The 27,840-nt window shown below is 40.5% G+C and overlaps 1 protein-coding gene across 1 annotated transcript in view; it reads left to right on the top strand.

Moving 5' to 3' along the window:
* Positions 1-27,840, top strand: part of HPSE2 (heparanase 2 (inactive)) — a 674,134-nt gene that overhangs the window by 593,218 nt on the left and 53,076 nt on the right. Inside the window, exon 9 of the mRNA XM_059397708.1 lies at positions 27,432-27,453. Coding sequence (XP_059253691.1) covers positions 27,432-27,453 — 22 coding nt within the window. The remainder of the gene's footprint in view (positions 1-27,431; positions 27,454-27,840) is intronic.

Raw genomic sequence — 27,840 nt, 5'->3', positions numbered from 1 at the left:
AATAACATGAGTAAAATGTTAAAAAATAGGATCATAGAAGCAGCTTTCTTTATTTTTATTTTTATTTATTTTTTTAATTTATTTTCAGTGTTCCAGAATTCATTGTTTATTCAAATAGCTTTCTTAACATGCTTTTTAAGGAAGGGTAGGCATCATGCCTTCACCTACCAGACTGTTAAATATTATGGAATTGATTTGTTGATAAGATGGTTTGACAAGAGACGATCAGAAACATTTCAATCTCTCCACCACTTTCTTGAGCCTAATATTAAGCAATTGCCTATTTCTTTCCCCATGTACTGAGTCAGTAGTGCTAGATAATGGTATCCTGGTTCTCTGTTTGGTGTAGCTGCTACAGAGCCAGTCTATGTCTGGCCATATTAGACATAGACAATTTAGATAAGATATTTCAAAGCACAGTACTTGGCAGTACATAAGAAATCACCTGCTGTGGCCCCACCAATGTCTTCTCTATCCCTACAAATAGGCATGCTCACTCCATTCACTTGCATTCCTCCAGAGTCTGCTCGAGCTTTTCACTTTTTTCGTTAAGTTAAACCAAGCAATTCTCTAGAGATAAATATATGTCCTTTATTAGGAAACACTAAGGCAAGATCAGAAGTCATCTTAATTAAGGTCAATTGTTCTCAATCTTGGCTACACATTTAAGATCACCTGGGGAGCTTTTAAAAATTCCAACTCCCAGACAACATTCTAGACCAATTAAACCAGAGTTTTGGAGGGTAGGACCCATTTATCAGTATATTTTAAAGCTCCCCAGATGATTCCGGTGTTTAGCCAAAGTTCAGAACCATTGACCTGAGCCTTCTTAATGAGATATACTGGGGGACATTACAGAGACCCAGAGAATTAATAAGCTGCCTTGTTCACTCTCAGCTGCCTCAAGAAATTAATGTACAATGGTAATAAATATATTTCAAAACCTACTGGTAATATTAGGTAAACCAAGCTTTAGAAAAGTTCATGACTTTCAGGACCCATAGAAAGATGAAGAAAGCCCAGTGGAGAAGAAGGCTAATAGATGCTTGACTTTGAGATAGCATTTCTCTTGGCTTCCCACCTACTCCCCCAGCTATACTTCATTTCTCTTTGCAAGCTCTTCTTCCTCTACCCGTCCCCTAAATATGATATTCTTTAAGGTTCTTCCATAGGCTTACCTCTTTTCTTATTCTGAATATAGCCTATGTAATCTTCATCCTCCACATAGCTCCAATTACCATCTGTTCATCATTCATGTAGATATGTCTAGCCAATTTCTCTATCCTTTGAGCTTCCTACTAAATATGTCTGATTGGATGCTTCACAGGATGTCCAAATATAAACTCAACCCCTCAGTTTCCCTACCCCTCTATTTCTGTGCCATAAATTTGGAAGTCCTTTTCTGCCATATTTAAATGAATGGCACTACCATTGCCTGAGCTAGAAATCTTGACTTCATCTCACTCCCTAAGTTTCCCTAATTTGTCTTGGCTCTTTTGCTATGCTTCTCTTCAATGCATTTTCTATACTGCAGCCAAAGAGTTTTTCTAAAACCCAATGCCTATTAACACCTACTAAAATAAACAAACAAACAAACAAAAAACACCTTTAACCCATTGCCTCCGGAATGAAATTCAGATTCGTTAAAATGATGCACAGTGGGGCGCCTGGGTGGCTCAGTGGGTTAAAGCCTCTGCCTTCGGCTCAGGTCATGATCCCAGGGTCCTGGGATCGAGCCCCGCATCGGGCTGTCCGCTCCGCGGATAACCTGCTTCCTCCGCTCTCTCTTTCTACCTGCCTCTCTGCCTACTTGTGATCTCTGTCTGTCAAATAAATAAATAAATAAAATCTTTAAAAAAAAAAAAAATGATGCACAGAGTTCCACAAGATTTGATCTCCACCCACATCTCCAGCCCTATCTCCTGTCAAATTGAATTTTTTTAGTTCCTTAAATGCGGTTTATTTCTTTTTCATCTCTGGGTAAACTCTACCGTGTTCATTGCTGCAATCCCAGTGCCTTCCACAGTACCTGTACAGAGTAAGCACCCAAGGAGCAGGTGTGTGTGTGTGTGTGTGTGTGTTTGCTCACGTGTGCTTGAGAGACCAAATATGTTTCAGGCACTTAAAGCCTTAGATGTTTTTCTTTCTTATAATGGACTAATTCACCAGCACTAATTTATTGATTAGTTATTAGTTGTTAATTATTTATTTATTTTTATTTTATTTATTTGTCAGAGAGAGAGCAAGAGTAGAAGGCAGAGGGAGAAGCAGGCCATCTGCTTGATGTAGGACTCACTCTCAAGACCCTGGGATCATAACCTGAGCCAAAGGCAGACGCTTAACTGACTGAGCCACACAGGCACCCCTGAAATAATTTTCTAATGACAAATTGAAACTATCCATTCAAGTTTCCTTTGGGTTTGATTCTCATTGAGTCTTTGTTTTTGTAACAAATGGAGCTTTTCTGTTGTCCATTTCAGCTAAGACCCCAAAGCTAAGGTCAATGAGTATAAAGACCCACACATCTTAAAGAAAGGTTAGAGCTAGATATTCATTCAGGATCTCCTACAGGGTGGTCTCAAACCGGTTCTGGACCCAAACCGGATGGGACCCGTTGCCCACTTCCTGTCTGCATGTAAGAGAGGCTAGAAGGCTGATGAAAGAGATTTATGTCTGGGTCTGAAGAAATTTTTGTCAGCCTAGGAATAGGGACAGGAAGAAGCTTCTTTCTTTCTACCCCAAGCCAAGTGAGAGGGCTCCTCAGCCCTAGAAGTGTTCTAGGAAGAGTATAAGAGAGTTCTTAGGAAGATTTGACATGTGTCCCCTGTAGCTTGGCAGATACAGGGTCCAGAGCCTGGTCCTCACCTGGAAAAGTCTAATGAAGAGGCTGGCTGGAGCTGTACCTAACAACTGAATGAGATGAAAGAGCTGGCCTAGTGTAGATACCACAGGAGGTAACCAAGTTTGAACTGTCTTAAAAGATTCATATCCCAGCAGAAAAAGACTTTGAGAGATATATCAACAGGGTAGAAGGTTAAAGGAATTCTAAGTAGTGATCCATAAAGCCTATTGTCTACAAAAGAGAACAGTAGAACACGGAGGGTCCCAGCAGGAAAGTACTAGAAGAAGCCATAAAAAATGTCCCAGAAGGGTCCATGATTTGGGCATCTCCCTCAGAGGGTACACCAAAGCCACAATGCAATGACATCGGTCAATGAGACATTTTTGCCCCCATCTTCCTTTCTTCTTCCCTCCAAGTAAACAAACAAAATGTGTATCCCCTCCCTCCACTGCAGTTTTCTGATTTTATGTCAAACCTAAACTGGTCGAGATCTGAATCAAACTGGATGAAAATGAAAGTTTTGATATAAGATTGGGCTGGACTTTTAAATACCTGAAAATGAAATTATTGATTAATATTCAAAAGCTAAGAAATAAGCTTAGATATTTGAGGTAATATTCAGGAATAGGAAAGTGGCTTTGAAAGGCAGTGATTTTAAGAAGTAGTATAAAGTTGCTTTCTCTGGGTACCCCCGCCATGGTGAGCCCTTTCAATAAATCACTGCGCTTGTACTCCTGACATCTAATGGGCGCAAGATGGAATGAAGTACCTCATAAGAAGTAAGCTCAGGGAATCACTTGCTAACTTTTTATCAAGCATGCCAGAGCTAATATATCCAAACGAAAGTTCTCTTCAAAAAGAGCCTCGGGGCATCTGGGTGGCTCAGTGGGTTAAGCCTCTACCTTTGGCTCAGGTCATGATCTCGGGGTCCTGGTATCAAGCTCTGCATCAGGCTCCCTGTTCAGTGGGGAGCCTGCTTCCCCTTCTCTCTCTGCCTGCCTCTCTGCCTACTTGTGATCTCTGTCTGTCAAATAAATAAATAAAATCTTAAAAAAAAAAAAAAAAGAGCCTCTTCAGGAAGTTCTACATTTCTTCTACTGATAGTGCCTTTGCTGAAAATATCTGTGAAACGTTTCTTTAGAGAGAGTTGCTTCCTGACTTTATGGCACATTCCTTCGTGTCTTATCCATTGTTAATCTTTATCCTGTAGTGGTAGATTGGATTTTTTGAAGGAGCTAAATGTTATTTGGAGCCAGGATGAATGAATAGAGTGGATAATTTAACTGAGACATTTCACTTGGGGTGAAAAAAAATCCCAGATTGTGACTATGGAGTCGATTTCTACCATGACTTTTACTGGCTCAAAGGCAATTCCAATTTAGATATCCAAATGGTTGAGTCATGGCAGTGTTATTTGAAGCACCAAGCAACTGAATTGGTGTCCAGCTTTAAGAATCAAATTGTCCTCGGGGTGGGGAGGGGGGCGCCTGGGTGGCTCAGTGGGTTGAAGCCTCTGCCCCCCGCCCCTCTGCCTATTTGTGTTCTCTGTCAAATAAATTAAAAAAAAAAAAAAAGGACTTTAAGAATAAAATTGTACTCAATCTCTCAGTAGGACAAAACAGGTGTACTTGTCAGATGTTCAGGGCATTTGCCACTCATATCCCACAGTGTCATGGCGGTTCTTCTAATTGTGATGTCTTATGTCTAACCGATATCTCTGTTACTTTTTAAATTATAAATTTCTTCTTGTCCTGTAAAGCTAAATCATCCCTCTTGCCTCCTTTTCTTCAGACAAAACAACAAGAACAGTTGTTGGACACCAACAAAGAGTCTGGTTAATTGCTCTCTGAGGACCAAGTGAAACTGTTTCACATCATTAGAAAAAAATGAAAATGGTCATTTTGAAATTAATGACCAACAAAATCAGTATGTTCTCCATCTGCATTTAAAGTCCCCCACAAAAGGGTTCTGTTGGCTTTCGTTGTTCTGTCCAATTTTGAAATTTCCAGACCTTACCAAAGTCTGCCGGACAGCTTCCTAACTCCCTCCATTCCTCAGAGTGAACAATATTCACTGAGCTATCCCAGGCCTTCATGCTTTGCTTCAGGAGGTACCTTTCTAATTCCTCTGCTCACCCTGTTGCTAGAGTGATCTAAGGATTTCTCCCCATCTTGAATACCAATCAGAACCATCTCTGAAAAATCAGAACCTAACTCTTTCATCAAAGAGTTAACTGGTGTTTGGAACCATACAGGTCTATTCAATATAAAAAACATATGTTTAAAATTGACATTTGGACCAATTTTTGCATCCATTAGATCCCAGATTTAGAAGAATTGCATGTGATTAACATTATGAAACATAAACACTGTGTTCCAGTGACTCAAAAGAAAGCCAGGAAATTTTGTATTAAGGCATTATTATATCTTTAGAATGTCCAATTGTGAGTCCTCTAAATACCTCCCCAAACCTACCTTCTTCTATAAAATTCTACTTTAGGCTACTTAAGCCACGAATCACTATGATACTGCTTGACATTACAGCTGCTTCATTTGCAGTCTAGCCCACTGCCTGCAATCTTTGCTGCCCACACTGCCCCTGAATGCATCCAGCTTTGTAACAGTCCTAGCCAAACACCCATGGGAAAGGGGTACCGGTTGAGATCTACAGACTCACAGAACATTGAAATTAGAAGGGACTTTAGAGATCATCCGGTTTCTGTAACGAGAATCTTGGGCTCCAAGAAGGGGCATATATGGTCCTACACCCTCAGCGAGTTTGCAGATACCAAAGAAGTATCTGCAGAAATGGAAATGGACACAGACCCTTGAAAGAAAAAAAGTCAGAGCAGCCCTGCTCCCAGAGAATCGGTAATGCCAACAGCAATAATACTCAAAAGAGACAAAAGGAAGCTTTTCCAGGGTCTGCAGTCTTTTCTCTGAATCCCAGAGAATAAGAAGTCTACAGTTCCACACCCTGAAAGGTAAGATGATAAGCTAAAGTCAGCTGATTAGACTTGGGAAGAATCTTTAAGATCATCTTCTCCTGATCCTTCATTCTATTAAAAAAGGGAACTAAGGCCTCATGAGGTGGTCTAATATCATAAAGATTATAATTGGCACAGCTGAACTAGAAATGTGCTATTTCAACTTCCAATCTGATCTTCTTTCCATTATGCTATAAGACTTAATATTACTGAGTACTTCTTAAGTGCCAGGCACTATACTAACAATGTTTTACCCAAAATATATTATTTGATCCTCTGGACAAGCTCTTGAGATATGTACTTTTATCATCTCTATTTTTTTTCAGATAAGGAAAATGAGGCAAAGAGCAGTTAAGGTACATGCCCAGGATCACAAAGCAGAGGCAGCATCCAGACCCATGTGACTCAAGAGTCTGTGGACTTAACTATGACACATTCCCTTTAGAGGAAGGGGTGGTTCAAGACTTCTGTGTTGGTCATTTGTACTGTAAACTGTCCCCAAGGATAAGATGCGCCTTCCCTATTCCTTGTAACCTTGCAACTCATAAACAATTTCAGGGAAGTATTGAAGATGTGCTAGAGACTCCCAAGATCTAGGAAAGAGAGTTTTCTTCCCACAAGCTCTCAAATATCTGAACTGCTCAGCCATAGGATTCATTAGGGGTCTTCCATGCTGAAGGGGCAAATACTGCACATGGCCCTTATGAAAGCCAGAATTAAAGATATGATAAAAGTGGAAATATGAGGGCCTTTGGGGCCTATTCACCTAAAAATACATTGGCTTGGCTAAGTGTCAATAGAAAAAAATAGCTAGTAGTTTGAGGGCTTACAGGTAATAACTCATTTCATTCCCATAACAATCCTATGAGTGAAGGTATTATGATTCCCATTTATGCGTGAGGAAAACTGAGACACAGAGAGATACAGTAACTTGCTAAGTTTTGCATAATTAGGAGTTAGAAAGTGGAATAGAAGTTCAAAGTCAGTAGAAGGCTCTCTATGTTGCATTGTCAATAAGACACCCAGAAAAATCACTGCTCCCCTTCCTATGTCACAGGCTATAGGTAAAGAAGGGCCAACTTTCTGAAACGTTGATACATATTTGAAAATAGATGTGTAAGACTGAGTTTGTTGTCTTACATTTGAAAAACTGGACTTCTTTCACTTAAAGGGCCCTCTTTGGGGTTTTAAGCTAAAAATATTAGTAATCAGTAATTAAATCAGTAATTTTGTCTACATCGGAACTGAATTTTTTAGGCCCAGAGTAAAACAGATCAAGGCAGCAGCTGGAAACTCAGGAGGCTGATGAATACCCCTGGAGAGCAAAGCTGGAGTGGGAGACACCCCATGTTTTTGATGGCACTAAGGAAAAGCTTCAAAATACACTGCTTCCTCATCTCCTCCTCCCCAACTCCCGCAGCACAAAAATGCACTCTGCTGTGGAGAGATTCTAGTCGCTCTTCTATTCCCCAAAGCACAGACTTCCTGTTCTTCCAATTCTCCTCTTATGGCCTGAGGGAATGGCATCCCCTTTTCAGAGTCTCTACTTTCTTCAGTCAGAAGTAACTGTTCCTATTTCTGTGCTCTCTGTACTTCCACATACTTGGATTATAGCATTAAATGCTTTTGATCTTCTATGGTAACCACTAAGATGTCTGTCTGCTCCACTGGCATCTAAGTCATTCAAGAATGGCAGCCAGGTTTTCTGCATTTGTTGTCTCTGAAGTCCACAGTACAGTGCCCAGCACAGAGCACATATTCAGTTAATGTTGAGGCAGAAAGGAAAGAAGAACATGTGTGTTGGGTCGGTTAGGAACAAGAAAACAGAGAGACGAAATGAACAGCTAACATATCAGGTCCTTCTCCCCAAGGCCCAGAGTCCTTCCTGCAACAACTCCCTGAAAAGTCCGTCTGCTAACTCTCCATTCTGCAACAGGAGGCCATCTTCCCTGGAAAGATGAGAGGCAGCACAATGTTGGGTGGGGTGGGGAAGGCGAGGGGGTTTAGAATACAGGGATGCATCCTCTTCTGCACCTGACTCTCCAAAGTCCTGTTAGAGGTTACATATGTGCTGTGTACACACTGTAGGGTGGCAGTCTAGACCCCTGAACCCAGGCAGAGTAAAGGCATTCCAAAGGGCTATTTGCTTCCTGTCTATCTAAAGCTAGACATTACTGGAAGCTGGTCAGACAGCAAAGTTAAGGCTTTGGACTGAGCACTAGCAAAAGGATGGGTGCTCTCCTGAATGACCTCATGGCGCTTGTCTCAGAATCCCTATGCATGGGGAAAGGAGAGTCTGGGTTACTCCACTAAAGCAGTGATTCTCAAAATAGGGTCCCCAGACCACGTGCATTACCTGGGAATTTGTTAGAAATGCAAATTCTGAGGTCTACCCAAGTCTTATTGAATCAGAATCTCCAGGGACAAGGCACAGGAATCTAAGTTTTAACAAGCCCTTCAGGTGATTCTTTATGCACTCTAAGATTTGAGAACCACTAGAAGATTGAAAGGCCTCTAAGTGAGGGATGGAACCCTCACTTCCCTGACTTAGAAGGAACAAAGTCAGTCTGGTTGGACTTAGTACCTTTGAGTGGGAGAGACCACCTATGCCCCCTTATCCCATCTGTACACATACACACCCTCCATTATGTCTGTCCATGAATACAAATATGGTGGCCAGAGGGAAACCTGAAGGAGCCAGTGGGCTCCAATGTGATCTGTGGGTTCTTTATCTCAGACATAGCCCTGGAATTTGGTGAGGATCAAAGGGGTCTGTGCCAGAGGCTTCAGGGATGTTTCTAATCCTCTAGTGATCCTAAGTAAAGGCAATTCTGTCTTGTTACTGTTTGCAGAGGAACAGTGGGGATGTTAACTGATATGTGATTTTTTTAAAAGAAATGTTATAAAGAGGTCAAATTTACTCTAGAAGATCAGTCTTCCTAGCTGCCCAGATTGAACTTTTTAAAGCACAAAGTCTTTTATGACCTCCTAGTTCCTGTTCAGTTACAGGCAGACTACACTTTCCCCATATAGGATCCTTCCTGATGTGGTTACAAATCTACATTTTTAATTGTCACACTCAACACAGTTGTTTATAACCACCTCAAGTTAATTTTTTGGAAAAAGGCACCATTAATTAATGAAAACGGTTATTTACACACCTGTTCTTTACCCCAATAGCTTCAAGTAAACAGGGCCTAGTAAACCTTGGAGCAGAAATGCAACACATAGCTAAGTTTTTGCTAATTAATATATATTTGTATTATAATTTTCAGAAGATTTTAAATTATAAAAGTAACCCATGCAGCACCTGGGTGGCTCAGTTGGTTGGGTGACTGCCTTCGGCTCAGGTCATGATCCTGGAGTCCCGGGATCAAGTCCTGCATCGGGCTCCCTGCTTGGCAGGGAGTCTGCTTCTCTGGCTGACCTCTCTCCTCTAATGCTCTCTCTTTCTCAAATAAATAAATAAATAAATAAATCTTAAAAGAAAAAAAAAGTAACCCATAATTATGGTAAGAAAGTCAAGCTGTACGTGGGGACAAAAAGGATTCCCTCTAAACAGAAGTATCAGTCATTCACAGTTTTTCATATTAGTTTCAAGAACTTTCCTTGCATATGCTATAATATATTTAGGTGGGGCATAAGCCTTTTTAAATACCACACTGTGCAGTTTGCTTTTTTTTATTATTATTATTTCATATATCTTGGATAGTTTTCTGTCTCTGTGCAAATTGTTCTACCTCTTAGTATTCTAAGGATATGCCATCATTTATATAACCTTTCATTTATTAGTAGACATTAACATTGTTTATATTTTTGCTATTGTAACAATGCTATAGCTAACATTCTTATATTCATTTACTTGTTTACTCAAATATTCATCAGTATTTATTGATCTCTATGTGTGACATACTGTGGGAAGGTCTAATAATATCTGATAATATGTAAATAATATTCCCTGCCTTGTGGTACTTACAATCTAGTAGCCAAAATTTATAGAATAAATGAGGAAGTAAATAGATAATCACAAATTGTGATGAGCGCTATGAGGAAAATGAAGTACGCTAATATAAAGTTACCTGGGAACACTTACCTGGGGGACTTTTTAATTAACTGATATTTAAATTTGATCCCAAAGGTGGCAGCGAATTCCAGGCATATGGAAAAGCATTCGGAAAACCCTAGATAGAAACTTAGCCTTTTTATGGAATTAAAAAGAAACTGTGTCTAAAAGGTGATTGGTAAGGGAGAGTAGCATGAAATAAGATTGCAGAGGTAGACAGAGACCCGTCACAAAATATCTTGTAAGCCATGGTAAATAGTTTGGTTTTATCTGAAATGTTATGGGAAACCACTGGAAAATTTTATTCAGAGTAGTAATATGATTAGATACAGATATAAATATAGATATATATATATATAGAGAGAGAGAGAGAGATACCAATATAGAAATAGATCTAGATATAAAAGACCACTCACATACTCTGAAGAATAAGTTGTAATGAGACAGAATCAAGCCAGGAAGGAAACTCAGTAGTACAAGCAAGATGCTGATGGCTGGTTTGGGCCAGACTAGTGGCTATCAAGATAGACAGATTCCACACCCATCTCTTTAAACAGTAGAACTGACATAAATAATAGGAGTGGGTGTGGGAATAAAAGAAGAGAGACATGGACAACTAATGTGTGGTGCAACCATTCCCTGTGTAAGGACGAGTAGGGGAAGAATAAGTTTGTAGGGAAGGATGAATCAAGAGTCCTCTTTGAACATGTTAAGTCTGAGACACTTAGGAGTCATCCACATATCAGGTATCAAGTATCAATCTATCAAGTATGTAGATTAATCATAAGTCTGGAACTCAAAAATGTTTGGACTGAAGATACAAATTTGTCAGGATATTTAAAGCCAGGTGAAAGTATGAGGATTGACAATGCAAGAGAGAAGGTGGTTTTGAGATGATAGAGAGAGGCTAACCTTCTTTAATAGAGACAGCCCTTCTGACTTGTACAGGAAGAATGTAGGGTATAGAGGCAACCATGCACATATTGCGCAATGGCAAGAAAAAGAAACTCCCAGATCATGGTTCCTTACATTGTTTGAAACATAATGCAGGATGATTGTCTGAGAGGAAGGCAAGTGAGTGGAGAAGAGGATTTGAGCAGAAAAGAAATGCACAAAATAGTCATCTCAGAGAGTAGAAAGGCAAGCTTGATGAAGAAACTACAGAGATGTCTTTGGATTACTGGTAGCGCCGAGAGTGCAAGTGAGATGTGGGATCATATTCGAAGTGAAACCTGTCTGCCTGAGTGTGTGCTTTTCTACAGTTACATTCAGCTCCGTAAGAAAACAGAAAAGATGAATGCCTAAGGATGTCTTTGTGCAGTGTAGTAAGTCTCTAGTAAGAATATCTAGAGGGGCACCTGGGTGGCTCAGTGGGTTAAGCCTCTGCCTTCGGCTCAGGTCATGATCTCGGGATCCTGGGGTCGAGCCCCACATCAGACTCTGAGTCAAAGGGTATATGCATTTCAGTGTTGATAGGTATCACTACCAATCAGTATATTTGCAGATTTACCTGGGAAAAAATTTAAAAACCACTCTTTTCATCCTTCGTACTCTATTTCAACACAACAAAAACAAAAGCTCTAACTGGATGATAGTATTATTAAGACCAATAAGTTAGAAATTTCAAAAGAGAGAATAGTGCAATTTAAGGAGAAAAGCAAAAAATTTACTTGTATAATTAATCTTGTATTATGAGGCTGTTTACTACAAATGTGTTGGTGAGTAAGTGTTTGGGAATGTGTGTGTGTGTGTCTGAAAATGGAAGGTGACTGACCTTGTCCTGAATGGACCCAAAGACCTCATGATTGAGCCCAGAGGGTACCATACATGGTTTGCTGATGTTACCACTGATTTTTCATAATGTCTTCCTACTGTGCAAATCTCCATCAGATAACAGAGTGGTTTGGCTAGAGATAGTTGGGATTTGCTGTGAGTGGGGTGGAACTGTCAGATTTATGTTTTTTTTTCTTCTAAAAATATATATGGCCTTCTTTTCTCATTCACATTAACTGTGAAGCTCATTTGGGACTGTCATATCCCAACTGCTTGGCTCCCCAAATTCTGAAGAATGCATAGCACATCACTAAGGGGGACTGCACTTCCGGCTGATGTGTCAGATGGGAAATTCCCAGTAGTTTGGTCCCCAAATTCTTTCTGTGTGTCCACATTTCCATAGTTCTCTCCTTTCACTTACCAGTCAAAGGTTATTGTAACTAACTGGGTGTCTGTCCTCTACTGGCTCTCACAGGTTGATCAGCACACACTTAGCTCCACTGATGGAATCTCCATGTGTCTTGGGGAAAGAGTGTCGATCAGTGTACCGGCCATCCTCTTGCTCTCTTAACACTTTAATTTTTTTCTTTCTTTCTTTCTTTCTTTCTTTCTTTCTTTCTTTCTTTCTTTCTTTCTTTCTTTCTTTCTTTCTTTCTATTTTTTTTAATTCCAGCTCTGCCTCTGGAAATGTCCTCTAAAACTAGCATCATATGTTTTTTGTTTTTTGTTTTTTTTGTAAAATGACATGACTCAGAGAATGCATCTAGAATTATATCTCATAAAGCTCAGCTTTCAAAACTTAAGTGTGTTGAACCAAAGCCAGCCAAACGAACTAAAAGCTGGCTGGGGGAAGACAAACACAGGAGGGTGATGAGTGACTCTGGGCTGCACAGAGGGATGCCTGCTGGGAGGCTGTCAGGAAGGAGGAGCTGCTTCACTGTTGTCCTTATCCCTCACCACCATTCCCCATTGAGAAGGCAGATGTTAAGGCTACCTTAATGAGAATGTAGGTGATGCTAAATTTAGAGGCATTCTCTGAGGCATAGAAATGTAGGTGGAAGGTCCACAAAAGAAAAAATGTTCTTGCCAAAGCTGCTACTGCTGTGATAGAGGGCTCGGAGATCACCTGACCTTGTTCTATACCCACCTGCCCTGTCCCCAAAGGGCCTCCCCTAAGCAACAGCAGAACCTAAAGATATGCTTTGTATCATACCAAAAGTTACGTTTATCACCTCTGTAGCTGCAGACTACTTCCCCAGAAATGACCATAGGATTCAGAGATCCAGTTTTAAAATATGCTAGCCACTGAAGTTGGACTTGTGACAGGAGATGGGTTTAGTTATTCACCCATTTTTACTGAGTGCCGGCTTTGCACTAACCCTCTGCTAGGTTCTGGCAGTATAGCTCTGATGGGAACAGACATGGCTTCTTGTTCTCAAGAAGTTCAGAGTCTATCCTGGGAAGAAACAAATAATAAATAAGTAACCGTATAAGTAAGATCATTACTAAGCATTGTGACAAGTGCAATAAAGGTTTGGAGAAACATGGTGAAAAGGCTATCTTAGATGAAGTGGCAAAGACAGGTCCCCAAGGTGGAACTTAAGCAGAGACCTGCAGGATGGAATGAGGTGGTTTCAAGCAAAGCTGTGGGCAGCACCTTTGTGCAGGGGCCTTAGATGGGAGTGGGTCCAGAAGATTTAGAGTGGGGAGAAGAAAGCCGAGCAAGGCAGTGAGGTAGAAGAGGGACGTAAAGGGGGCTGGAGAGCTAAGCAGGAGCCAGATCGTGCAGAGCGTGAGGACCACCATGAGGAGCTCGAAAGAGCTGGGATTTTAGTCTAAGAGCAATGAGCAGCCACTGAGGGGAACTGCTATAATCTGACCTAAATATCGGAAGGGGAACTTGAACTGCTCTGTGGAGAACAGATAGCAGAGAGCCCAGAGCTGGGGCAGAGAGCATGGAGAGACACTGTTATGGACCCGATGGGAAACTGTGTTGGCTCACAGGAGGGCAATGGCAGTGGCAATGAAGAGGACAGAAGGGGACTGATGAGAGATACAGTAGGAGGCAGAAATGAAAGGCCATGTGGATGGATTGCATGGGAAGGAGGAGTAAGGACAAGAGAGGAACCTTTTTTTTTTTTCCTTTTACTCCTTTTATATAACCCCCAGGATAACACTATCCTAAATCATCACATCAACACTGTACAAACCCCAGAATGGGTTTGAACTCTCCTGAAAACATGTTTTCACCCCTTCCCAAGTGAGGGTGGACTGACAGAACATCTTTGCAAGGGACTCGAATTAATATTAGCACAGTTGGACGCTGGGCCCTCTTCCAGAGTGCTAGGCCCCAGAAATTTATACCACCTTCATCTTCCCGAACCCCAGTGTGCCCCTATCCTAATCTAGACATGACCACATGAAGGCAGTCCCCCACCATCATTCACTTTTATGGTTAAGATTTTCTCTCCGGGCCTCTACCCTGCATTTATTCCTATTTGGAATTCCCAGCCCACCCTTCTTCCCATTAGTGTCATCTGTAAACTTAATGATGACCATGTTCTGTATTTTAGCCCCCAGGTCCTTTAGAAACAATGTTCTCTGTATTTATTTTTGAAGTCTTGAGCAGATGGCCATGCTGCATGAACACAGGCACTGAAATTTGAACCAAGGAAATGTGATTTTGGAATGAGACTGGTTCCCCATGACTAGTGCTAAACTTTATGCTATAGAGTTTAATTTAATATTGGAGTTAGTGTTGTAATCAAAATAAAATTTACAGCAGAGTTGATCTGATACATCTAATAATGTGAATGCTATTATGCCGAGAGAAATGACATTTGTATAAATGACTTACACACATTACTATTTCACAGCCCCACCAAAGCCGTAGTTTTTGTATAAGAATTGTCAAAATTTTCCTTGTCACCCCTATGAATACAGGCTCACAGTGAAAGACAAAGATTCTATCTAGACCTTACTTCTTCTTTTTTTTAAATTTTCACAGTTCCAAGATTCATTGTTTATGCACCACACCCAGTGCTCCATGCAATACGTGCCCTCCTTAATACCCACCACCAGGCTAACCCATCTCCCCACCCCTCCTCCCTTCCAAAACCGTCACTTTGTTTCTCTGAGCCCGTAGTCTCTCATGCTTCATCTCCATCTCTGGTTTACCCCCATTCACTTTTCCTTTCCTTCTCCTAATACCCTCCATGTTATTCCTTATGCTCCACAAGTAAGTGAAACCATATGATAATTGACTTTCTCTGCTTGACTTATTTCACTCAGCATAATCTCCTCCAGTGCAGCCACTTTGGAAAACAGTATGGAGATTCCTTAAGAAATTAAAAATAGAGTTACCCTATGATGCTGCAATTGCACTACTGGGTATTTACCCCAAAGATACAGATGTAGTGAAAAGAAGGGCCATATGTATCCCAATGTTCATAGGCCACAATAGCCAAATTGTGGAAAGAGCCAAGATGCCCTTCATTAGACAAATGGATAAAGAAGATATGGTCCATATATACAATGGAATATTACACCTCTGTCAGAAAGGATAGACCTTACTTCTAGTCATTGTACTCACAGGGCTGAGATTTCCCTTTCTCCATGGAATTCTCTTCTACATCCCCCCCACACCCAAGTCCTTAAGTAGAACACATTCTTGTTCCCACATCTAACTGTACTTGAAGGATAAAAATAGGGAAAAATCTAGCAGCTGAGGTTATGGTCTTTTTATCCAAGGTATGATGGCAATCAACACATCCCTGTTCTATGGGGCGACTGAGGGGTGTGTGATATTAGAAAGTACATCATTGACAAGGCATTCTTAGACAACTCTGCATGAGATTTCACCTCACACTTGTGAAAGCATCCAACCTACAGAAGAGTTATACCAAAAATTTTAAGTTGAAACATTATTTGTGGTCAGTGTCGAAAGATGCCAAACACCACCTCCCTTGTGCTGCCAAATTTGGAAATTCTTTCATAGAGGTAGAATATCAGTCTCATCCTTCTGCATTTACATGCTCCTCACCCTAACCCGCCTCCGTGTCTCACTTCCTACCCTGCCAACGTCCAGAGGCCATGGCGGTACACGCAGCTCACTGCTGCAGCGCACAGGCCCGCTTTACTTTCTCTGAAGCGTCTGGGTCTCACCCATCAAATTCGATTTTCACCAGAGGAAAGTCCGTCTAGTTCCCTTAGTTAGCAACTTCCATCTCTTCTATGACTTTTCCTTTTATGGCCAACAACCACTTTGGGGCCTCCCTTAGGCCTATCTTCCCATCAGTCTCTCTCAGGTTTTTGGACTTGCACGCTGTTTTCTGGTATATGCCTATGAAATATACAGGACGGGGATACTGCAGAGCTGCAGAATTGTTAGGAAAAGTGAGGACAGATCCTGCCACCTTACATAATTTGCGGGAGCCTGTGCAGAATGAAAATGTGGAATCTCAGCTTTGTAAAGCACCATTAAGCATATTCCAAAATGTAAAGCTTTTTTTTTCCTTTCTGCCAGTCTCTCTTCTGATTTACGGTGTTTTTTTATTTGCTATTTAAGCTTTTTTAAGTAAGGAACAATTAAAATTTTATAGAATTAATATGGGTTTTGCCATTCACCTTTCTATTATGTATGTGAGACTTCAGTGCTAATATAAGAGCATTTAAATTGCACACAAATTACCAAAATTATACAGTTTGTATTTCATAGTTTGTATAAACATATGTATTTTTGTTCTTTTGGAACAATGGAAACATTGCTTTAAATACTCACCTGGCACTCACTTTGCCTCATTGAACACTCATGCATCATGAATCCACCAGAATTCTGTGTTCATTGGACATCGTAAACACTATGTCACTTGGGTAGCAAAGAACTACAGATGTGCATATTGTGCATATCTCTTCTCCTCAGCTGCACGCTCCATTGTCTCATTAGATTTCGCTTACAAAATATAAATTCAAAGACAAAACTAAGAATTTCAAGACAGTAGCAGCAGAACATGAAGTCTTACACTTTTGAGCTCAGGGCCCTTCTGAGCATGGGGTCTTGTGCATTTGCTTAGGTTACATGCCCATGAAGCTGACTCGGGACTGAGGAGGGGTTATAGGACTGGGTAGTTAGGAGAAAGCAGATGGAACTGAAATCCATTGTTATGTTATGAAAGTTCCCTAGCCTATTGGATTTCTGGTTCGGTTTTTGTCAATAACACCTGAAATTTTTATTTATATCTTTGGCTGTGGGGTTAGAGAAGATAGGAGGGAGTTCTGCCAAGTTTTTCATTATAGTTGACATAGAAACTTCACTGAGGTAGAAGGAAGAGATTGGAGAGTGAACTTATATGACATAGTCTTTAATTCCTAATCATACGGGAAACTTGCAAATGCATTTTCAGTGTCCCACTTACACTTCTAAAACAACTGCTGTCACTTAAAACTGAAGAATAGTAATCAGAGCAAAATAGAATAAAATTTTCCATCAAGTTTATTTTGTGTGGAGAATTCGTGCAATTCAAGACTTAAGTCAGTGTGCTTTTGCAAATGTCAGAATTATCAAATTATGTAATGAGATTTATAATAATGTTTTCATTCAGGGTTCAATAAGCTGTTTTCCAGCTGGCCATTTTCTGGAATCGGACTTTCCTTTGAACTGTGAAAATTTTGCACATTTCAGAGAGTCCATATTCTATTTCTTACTGGATTTCTGTGCCAAGGTTGCTATTCTTTCCAGCTTCTCCATCAACTAATCCTTCTTTATGCAAAGTCCATAAAACCACATAAATGAAGCTCTTCAGGTTTATAATGATTGATTTCCAATATGTGGGAGTTGTGTATGAAAACATCAGATAGTTACTGAGTTGGTACTGTGGCTTCCCATTTGCACTTATTAAAATAGTAATACATAGCAGCCGAGTTCCTGGTGCAAAGTGTTCCTGCCCCACCCCTCAACTGCTCCCTGAATAGTATGGATGAGGTAATGGCTGAGGATAAGAACTTTTTCTAGTCATTCAGTGCTATGCCCACCCAAGAGAACTGCTTGTTGTCCCTGGTCATAGGGGAGTATCCAGATAGGAAGCATTGAGCCAGAATGAGTATGGATGACCACTTTGGCGGATTTTGTTTCTAGTGTATTTTCTGCTGAGAATCATCCAGTTTGGCAACATAGGTTTTCCAGTTAATTATCAGTCCTCTGTGGTTACCGTAATGAGAACTATACTCAAGGCACGGGATAGATGCAGATCTCCTACCTTTTCTGTCTATTGCCTGTGTCCCCCCCATCTCTAGATTCCGATGGCAGTGGGCTTTATGCCACAAGACCTATTTTCTCACATCCTGAAACTGCCCCACACACCTCATACACTGCCTTTCATAAACAGCAAAGTACCTACCAGCTTCCAGTATCAGGTATGGAGTACAACAAAGACTGTCCCTCCCCAGCTTGACTCTTTATCTTGTTCATATTTCTACACATAGGCCCTGACTTTAGGGTACAGTAAATACACTTTGGTGACTGCAAAGTTAACTATTCTTTTAAAATCACATCAAGCCTGATATCAATGGAGATACCCTAAAAGGCATTAGATATACAGTTTCTTCTTAAAGGACAGCTCCTGCCCTGAACCTTGAAGCTCCCTTTGTTGGGAGATTTGGATCCAATAAGTATGGGCCTTTAGAGCAGGGTCTGAAGTTCAGACCCCTGAGGACCCCATAAAAGCAAAGAGAGCATATTCTACACTTAAAAAAGTAAAACATGAGGTCATTTGGGACTCTATCCTGAAAATCAGTTCTTAAATTTCTCTGTACGTGGCCTGAGGGTCTAAAACCTGTGGCCCATCTAGCAATTTAACTTTGCTCAGGAGCAAGGGGAGAGATGAAGGTCCTGAACTTAGAAGTGCCTCAAGCCTAGAAAACCCTTCTTCCATGCTGCGGAAAAGTAAGCAGAGCTAGCCCCTTCTCGTCCTGCTGGCTGAGTGGGGGGTGTATTTGTCCTGTGGAGCATGGGTTGATAGACACAACTGCTTCGGTCATGCTTTCCCACCAGTTACACATTGTAGCCATTTCAGGTTCAGCCATGCGTGCCAGATTGAATTAAATGCTTTTTTAAAAGTCTCCAAAGCAGGAAAACATCTTTCTCTGACTGTTTTTTTTTTTTAACATATTTGTTAATGAGTGCACAATGAAGATGTGGTCTGTAGCTTGTTTTCCAAGGAGAAATCCAATTTGGCGCTCATGGATGTTGCTGCTACTCAGATATAGTTTAATTCTTTAACTAAAGCAGCTGCAGAAGAGCTTGTGGACAATGCAGTGTTCCTCCACAGTGTTTCCTGGCACTGTCTGGGTGCAGACCACCTTCACTTTTGTGTTCCACATCTCCAGAGCCTGTCAGAGTGGCTATCAAAAGAATGTCTTCTGCTTGACCCTGCTGTTGGCCTGTGGAACATGGTTGAGTCTGTGACTGACTTCACAGGCTTGATTCTTCTCTTTGTAGTCACAACAGTGGTGGCAGTGTTCCACCCAGCACAAAGGAGAAAACCAACCTTTCTCCAAATGTCCTTCCAGAAATCTCTCCACTGGCTCAGCTTCTGCCTAGAAGGCAATGTATTCTTCTGAAAGCCTCTTCTATAAGCACCTCAATGCACTTAACATTCCTGACTTGTACAAATACATTGGGTACAGAAAACCTTTGGTGGCAAAAGGGCACACGTTTGGGGAGAGGGAAAGAATCTGTTCAGGGCCACCAGGGGTTGAATCCTTCTGCCAAGGATGAGACAATTAAGAAAGAAGTGAGACCTCTGAGTTAGCTCAGAAAGTTTACTTAGAGACCAGGTAAATCATGAGCTCTTCAAGGTGTGACACTGTCTTCATTATTTGTTTGTCCACATGCTCTGTAAATATTGCCTAATGATGATAGCAAGACAAAAAGCCCTTCTACTACCTGTCCATTCATTTCTAGTGAAGGCAGGACCTTGTGTCTGGCCTGACTCTCTAAGCCTTTGGAGCAGACAGCTGCCCAATCCCTAGCTTTTACATTAGAGTGTCACTATTCACTTTTTTTTTTTTTTTAGAGTGTCACTATTCACTTTTTAAAAAATTAACATACAATTAATTATTTGCTTCAGAGGCATAGGTCTGATTCCTCAGTCTTACACAATTCACAGTGCTCACCAGAGAACATACCCTCCCCAGTGTCCATTACACAGCTACCGCCTCCCTCCCACTCACCTCAACTCCAGCAACTCTCAGTTTGTTTCCTGAAGATTAAGAGTCTCTTACAATCTGTCTCCCTCTCTGGTTTCATCCCATTTCATTTTTTCCTCTCTTCCCGCATGATCCTCTGCCTTGATTCTTAAATTCCTCATATCAGCAAGATCATATGGTAATTGTCTTTCTCTGACTGACTTAATTCACATAGCATAATACCCTCTAGTTCCACCCACATCATTGCAAATTGCAAGATTTCATTTTTTATGGCTGACTAATATTCCATTTTTTATATATACCACATCTTCTTTATCCATTCATCTGTCAGTGGATATCTAGGGTCTTTCCATAGTTTGACTATTGTGGGCATTGCTGCTATAAACATTGGGGTGCACGTGCCCCTTCAGATCATGACATTTGTATCTTTGGAGTAAATACCCAGTAGAGCAATTGCTGGGTTGTAGGGTAGCTCTATTTTCAACTTTTTGAGGAACCTCCATACTATTTTCCAGAGTGGTTTGCCAGCTTGCATTCTCACTAATGTTGGCATTCCCTTTCTTCACATCCTCGCCAACATTTGTCATTTGCTGAGTTGTTAATTTTAACCATTTTGAGGGGTGTGAGATGGTATCTCATTGCGGTTTTGATTTCTATTTCCCTGATGCCAAGTGATGTTGAGTACTTTTTCATGTGTCTGCTGGCCATTTGGATATCTTCTTTGCAGAAATATCTGTTCAGGTCTTCTGCCCAGGTCTTGATTGGATGATTTGGTTTTTGGGTGTTGAGTTTGATAATTTCTTTATAGATTTTGGATACTAGTCCTTTACCTGATACATCATTTGCAAATATCTTCCCCTATTCTGTCAGTTGTCTTTTGGTTTTGTTGACTACCTTTGCTGTGCAAAAGGCTTTATCTTGAAGAAGTCCCAGTAGTTCATTTTTGCCCTTGCTTTCCTTGCCTTTGGTGATGTGTCTAGGAAGAAGTTGCTGCAGCTGAGGTTGAAGAGGTTGCTGCCTGTGTTCTTCTCAAGGATTTTTGACAGATTCCTGTCTCACATAAAGGTTCTTCATCCACTGTCTATTTTTGTGTGTGGTATAAGGAAGTTGTCCAGTTTCATTCTTCTGCCTCTGGCTGGCCAACACCATTTGTTGAAGGATTGTCTTTTTTCCATTGGACATTATTTCTTGCTTTGTCACAGATTAGTTGACCATAGAGTTGAGGGTCCATTTCTGAGCTCTCTATTCTGTTCCATTGATCTACGTGTCTGTTTTTGTGCCACTACCACACTGTCCTGATGATTGCAGCTTTGCAATAGAGTTTGAAGTCTGGAATTGTGATGCTACCAGCTTTGCTTTTCTTTTTCAACATTCTTCTGGCTATTTGCAGTCTTTTTTGGTTGAATATAAATTTTAGAATTATTTGTTCCATTTCTGTAAGAAAATTTGATGGTATTATGATAGGAATTGCAGGAAATGTATAGATTGCTCTAGGTAGTATAGATTTTCATAGTATATGTTCTTCCAATCCATGAGCATGGAAAGTTTTTCCATTTCTTTGTGTCTTCCTCAACTTCTTTCATGAGTATTCTATAGTTTTCTGAGTATAGATTCTTTGCCCCTTTGGTTAGGTTTATTCCTAGGTATCTTATGGTTTGGGGTGCAATTGTAAATAGGATCAAATCCTTAATTTCTCTTTCTTCTGTCTTCTTGTTGGTGTATAGAAATGCAACTGATTTCTGAACATTGATTTTATATCCTTCAACTTTACTGAATTCCTGTATGAATTCTAGCAGTTTTGGAGTAGAGTTTTTGGTTTTCCACATAAAGTATCTTATCATCTGCAAAGAATGAGAATTTGACTTTTTCTTTGCTGATTCGGATGCCTTTTATTCTTTTTGTTGTCTGATTGCTGAGGCTAGGACTTCTAATACTGTGTTGAATAGCAGTGGTGATAGTGGGCATCCCTGCTATTTTCCTGCCCTTAGCGGGGAAGCTCTCAGCTTTTCCCCATTGAGAATGATATTTGATGTGGGGTTTTTATAGATGACTTTTATGATATTGAGGTAGGTACTCTCTATCCCTACACCATGAGGAGTTTTAATCAAGGAAGTTTGTTGTACTTTGTCAAATGCTTTTTCTGCATCTATTGAGAGTATCAGTGATTCTTGTCCTTTCTTTTATTAATGTAGTATATATCACATTGATTGCTTTGCAGATGTTGAACCATCCTGCAGCCTAGGAATGAACCCCACTTGGTCATGGTGAATAATCCTTTTACTGGACTGTTGGATGCTATTAGGTAGTATTTTGGTGAGAATTTTTGCATCCATGTTAATTGTGGACATTGACCTGCAATTCTTTTTGATGGGGTCTTTGTCTAGCTTTGGGATCAAGATAATGTTGGCCTCAAAATGAGTTTGGAAATTTCCCTTCCATTTCTATTTTTTGGAAGAGTTTCAGGAGAATAGGTATTAATTCTTCCTTAAATGTTTTTTTAGAATTCCCCTGAGAAGCCGTTGGGCCCTGGACTCTTGTTTTTTGGGAGATATTTGATTACTGTTTCAATTTCCTTGCTGGCTATGGGTCTATTCAGGTTTTCTGTTTCTTCCTGGTTCAGTTTTGGTAGTTTATATGTCTCTAGGAATGCATCTATTTCTTCCAGATTGTCTAATTTGTTGGCTATAGTTGCTCAGAATATGTTCTTAAAATTGTTTGTATTTCTTTGGTGTTGGTTGTGATCTCTCCTCTTTCATTCATGATTTTATTTATTTGGGTCCTTTCTCTTTTCTTTTTGATAAGTCTGGCCAGGGATTTATCAATTTTATTAATTGTTTCAAAGAACCAGCTCCTAGTTTTGTTGATCTGTTCTACTGTTCTTTTGGTTTCTATTTCATTGATTTCCACTCTGATCTTTATTATTTCTCTTTTCCTGCTGGGCTTAGGCTTTATTTGCTGTTCTTTCTCCAGCTCCTCTAGGTGTAAGGTAGGTTGTATATTTGTCATGTTTCTTGTTTCTTGAGAAAGGCTAGTACTGGGGGGCCTGGGTGGCTCAGTGGATTAAGCCTCTGCCTTCAGCTCAGGTCATGATCTCAGGGCCCTGGGATCGAGCCCCACATCGGGCTCTCTGCTCAGCAGGGAGCCTGCTTCCCCCTCTATCTCTGCCTCTCTGCCTACTTGTGGTCTCTGTCTGTCAAATAAATAAATAAAATCTTTAAAAAAAAAAAAAAAAGAGGGGCACCTGGGTGGCTCAGTTGGTTAAGCAGCTGCCTTTGGCTCAGGTCATGATCCCAGCGTCCTGGGATCAAGTCCCACATCCGGCTCCTTGCTTGGTAGGGAGCCTGCTTCTCCCTCTGCCTTTGCCTGCCACTCTGTCTGCCTGTGCTCACTCTCTCTCCCTCTCTCTCTCTAATAAATAAATAAAATCTTAAAAAAAAAAAAAAAGAAAGGCTAGTATTGTTATATACTCTCCACTTAGGACCTCCTTTGCTGCATCCCAAAGATTATGAATAGTTGTGTTTTCATTTTCATTTGTTTCCATTAATTTTTTAAATTCTTCTTTAATTTCCTGGTTGACCCATTCATTCCTTAGTAGGATGTTCTTTAGCCTCCATGTATTTGAGTTCTTTCCAACTTTCCTCTTGTGACTGGGTTTCAGTTTCAAAGCATTGTGGTCTGAAAATATGCAGGAAATGATCCCAGTCTTGGTACTGGTTGAAACCTGATTTGTGAGCGAGGATGTGATCTATTCTGGAGAATGTTCCATGTGCACTAGAGAAGAATGTGTATTCTGTTGCTTTTGGGATGGAATATTCTGGATATATCTGTGAAGTCCATCTGGTCCAGTGTGTCATTTAAAGCCCTTTTTCCTTGTTGATCATTTGTTTGGATGATCTGTCCATTTCAGTGAGGGGGTGTTAATACAATACTATTATTATATTATTGTAGATGTGCTTCTTTGATTTTGTTATTAGTTGGTTTATATAGTTGGCTGCTCCCATGTTAGGGGCATAGATATTTACAAGTGTTAGATCTTTTTGTTGTATAGACCCTTTAAGTATGATACAGTGTCCTTCCTCATCTCTTATTATAGTCTTTAGTTTAAAATCTAATTTGTCTGATATGAGGATTGCCACCCCAGCTTTCTTTTGATGTCAATGGTTTTCCATCATTCATCCTTTCTAGAGTACATTCAATATAAGAGATACAAGCACAGGTATTTACAGAAGAAGATTATTCATAGTAATATCAGCTAATATTTTTCATTGTCTACCACTGACTAGGCACTGAGCCAATCCCATTACATACATTAGTTTTATTAATCCTCACAACATCCTTAATACGTAGGTGCAAGTATCATCCTACTTTATAGATTATGATCCTAAGACTTAGAGAACAAGTAACTTGTCCAAGATGGTGGTATCACCTAGGAAGTAGTAGAGTTAAACTAGAACCCAAGTCTGACTTCAGTTGCTGCCACCCCCATTATAGCTTGCAAAATGCCATTGAAGAAGCCTCCTGAGTGAAACACAACTTCTGTAGCCACCCTGTGAGGACACCCTCTCTGATAAAGCCCTACCTGCTCAAGCCCAGTCTTCACATACTGTCTCCCAAGCTGCTTCTGACCAGTCCAGGTCAGAGCTCTAAGTTACACTCAGGAGTCTTCCCTAATTATCCCAGCATGGCTTTTCCACCTGCCAGCACTGTGCTTTGAGAAGAGCTGAAGGAATATTCTGGGGCACTAAACCTGAGGTGGAAGCTTTTTCTTACTCTTATTACCTGCACAGTAATCCAAGACCAAGGGAATGAGTAGAAACTGGTTCTGCCTGCTGGTACTGTGTCAGGAACTGTCCTAGCCCTCATCTCATCTTGAATGTTCACAATGATCAAGCAAGGAAGGTTCTCATAGTTGAGGAACTTGCAGCTTAGACCAGTTGAGTGACATACAATGAAAACAGATAAATGAGTTCGAACTGGAATTCCAGTCCAGGGTGCCTAACTCCAAAGCATAAGCTTTTCTGCCGCTGCTAGCAGCATACACAAATGTCCAGAAATCCAGAGTGGTACAGGGAGGCAGCTCTGTGATGGAGGCAAAGATTGTAGGCCATGGTTTCCATGCTTGGAAACCATTTGAGTGGGGTGAATGGAAGAAAAGTTCTTTTTTTTTTTTAAGATTTTATTTATTTATTTGACACAGAGAGAGAGACAGTGAGAGAGAGAATACAAGCAGGGGAGTGGGAGAGGGTGAAGCAAGCTGCCTGCCAAGCAGGGAGCCCGATGCAAGGCTTGATCCCAGGACCCGGGGATCATGACCTGAACCAAAGTCAGACACTTAACAACTGAGCCACCCAGGCACCCCTGAAAGGAAAGTTCTTCTTCTTTTTTTTTTTTAATTAACATATAATCTATTATTAGCCCCAGGGGTACAGGTCTATGAATCACCAGGTTTACACACTTCATAGCACTCACTATAGCACATACCTTCCCCAATGTCCATAATCCCACCACCTTCACCCTATCCCCCTCCCCACCCCCCAGCAACCCTCATTTAGCTTTATGAGAATAAGAGTCTCTTATGGTTTCTCTCCTTCCCGATCCCATCTTGTTTCATTTATTCTTTTCCTGCCCCCCAAGCCCCCCACATTGCATCTCCACTTCCTCATATCAGGGAGATCATATGTTAGTTGTCTTTTTCCAACTGACTTATTTCACTAAGCATACTACCCACTAGTTCCATCCATGTTTTCGCAAATGGCAAGATTTCATTTCTTTTGATGGCTGCTACTATTCCATTGTGTGTGTGTGTGTGTCTGTGTGTGTGTGTGTGTGTCTGTGTGTGTGTATACCACATCTTCTTTATCCATTCATCTGTTGATGGACATCTAGGTTCTTTCCATAGTTTGGCTATTGTGGACATTGCTGCTATAAACATTTGGGTACACACGCCCCTTCGGATTACTACATTTGTATCTTTAGAGTAAATACCTTGTAGTGCAATTTCTGGGTCAAAGGGTAGCTCTATTTTCAACTTTTTGAGGAACCTCCATACTGCTTTCTAAAGTGGTTGCACCAGCTTGCATTCCCACCAACAGTGTAGGAGGGTTCCCCTTTCTCCGCATCCTCATCAGCATCTGTCATTTCCTGACTTGTTAATTTTAGCCATTTTGACTGGTGTGAGGTGGTATCTCATTGTGGTTTTGATTTGTATTTGCCTGATGCCAAGTGATGTGGAGCACTTTTTAATGGGTCTGTTGGCCATCTGATGTCTTCTTTGCAGAAATGTCTGTTCATGACCTCTACCCATTTCTTGATTGGATTATTTGTTCTTTGGGTGTTCAATTTGATAAGTTCTTTATAGAATTTGGATACTAGCCCTTTATCTGATATATCATTTGCAAATATATTCTCCCATTCTGTCAGTTGTTTTTTGGTTTTGTTAACTGTTTTCTTTGTTGTGCAAAAGCTTTTGATCGTGATGAAGTCCCAATAGTTCATTTTTGCCCTTGCTTCCCTTGCCTTTGGCGATGTTCCTAGGAAAAAGTTGCTGCGGCTGAGGTCAAAGAGGTTGCTGCCTGTGTTCTCCTCAAGGACTTTGATGTATTCCTGTTTCACATTTAGGTCCTTCATCCATTTGGAGTCTATTTTTGTGTGTGGTGTAAGGAAATGGTCCAGTTTTTCTGCATGTGGCTGTCCAATTTTCCCAACACCATTTGTTGAAGAGACTGTCTTTTTTCCATTGGACATTCTTTCCTGCTTTGTCGAAGATGAGTTGACCATAGAGTTGAGGGTCTATTTCTGGGCTCTCTACTCTGTTCCATTGATCTATGTGTCTGTTTTTGTGCCAGTACCATACTGTCTTGATGATGACAGCTTTGTAATAGAGCTTGAAGTCTGGAATTGTGATGCCACCAACTTTGGCTTTCTTTTTCAATATTCCTTGGGCTGGTTCCATATAAATTTTAGGATTATTTGTTCCATTTCTTTGAAAAAAATGGATGGGATTTTGATGGGGATTCCATTAAATGTGTAGACTGCTTTAGGTAGCATAGACATTTTCACAATATTTGTTCTTCCAATCCATGAGCATGGAAATTTTTTCCATTTCTTTCATGAGTACTTTATAGTTTCCTGAGTATAGATTCTTTGCCTCTTTGGTTAGGTTTATTCCTAGGTATCTTGTGGTTTTGGGTACAATTATAAATGGGCTTGACTCTTTAATTTCTCTTTCTTCTTTCTTGCTGGTGTAAAGAAATGCAACTTATTTCTGTGCATTGATTTTATATCCTGACACTTTACTGAATTCCTGTACAAGTTCTAACAGATTTGGAGTGGAGCCTTTTGGATTTTCCACATAATGTATCATATCATCTGCAAAGAGTGATAGTTTGACTTCTTCTTTGCTGATTTGGATACCTTTAATTTTTTTTGTTGTCTGATTGCTGAGGCTAGTACTATGTTGAATAGCAGTGGTGATAATGGACATCCCTGCCATGTTCCTGACCTTAGCAGAAAAGCTCTCAGTTTTTCTCCATTGAGAATGGTATATGCGGTGTGTTTTTCAGAGATGGCTTTGATGATATTGAGGTATGTACCCTCTATACCTACACTTTGGAGAGTTTTGATCAGGAAAGGCAGCTATACTTTGTCAAATGCTTTTTCAGCATCTATTGAGAGTATCATATGGTTCTTGTTCTTTCTTTTATTGATGTGTTGTATCACATTGACTGATTTGCGGATGTTGAACCAACCTTGCAGCCCTGGAATAAATCCCACTTGGTCGTGGTGAATAATCCTTTTAATGTACTCTTGGATCCTATTGGCTATTATTTTGGTGAGAATTTTCGCATCTGTGTTCATCAAGGATATTGGTCTGTAATTCTCTTTTTTGATGGGATCCTTGTCTGGTTTTGGGATCAAGGTAAGGCTGGCCTCATAAATGAGTTTGGAAGTTTTCCTTCCATTTCTATTTTT

The sequence above is a fragment of the Mustela nigripes genome, chromosome 4 (assembly GCF_022355385.1).
Source record: "Mustela nigripes isolate SB6536 chromosome 4, MUSNIG.SB6536, whole genome shotgun sequence".
Classification (NCBI taxonomy): Eukaryota; Metazoa; Chordata; class Mammalia; order Carnivora; family Mustelidae; genus Mustela; species Mustela nigripes.
Note: the sequence above shows the minus strand (reverse complement) of the source record. Positions and strands in the feature narration are given on the sequence as shown.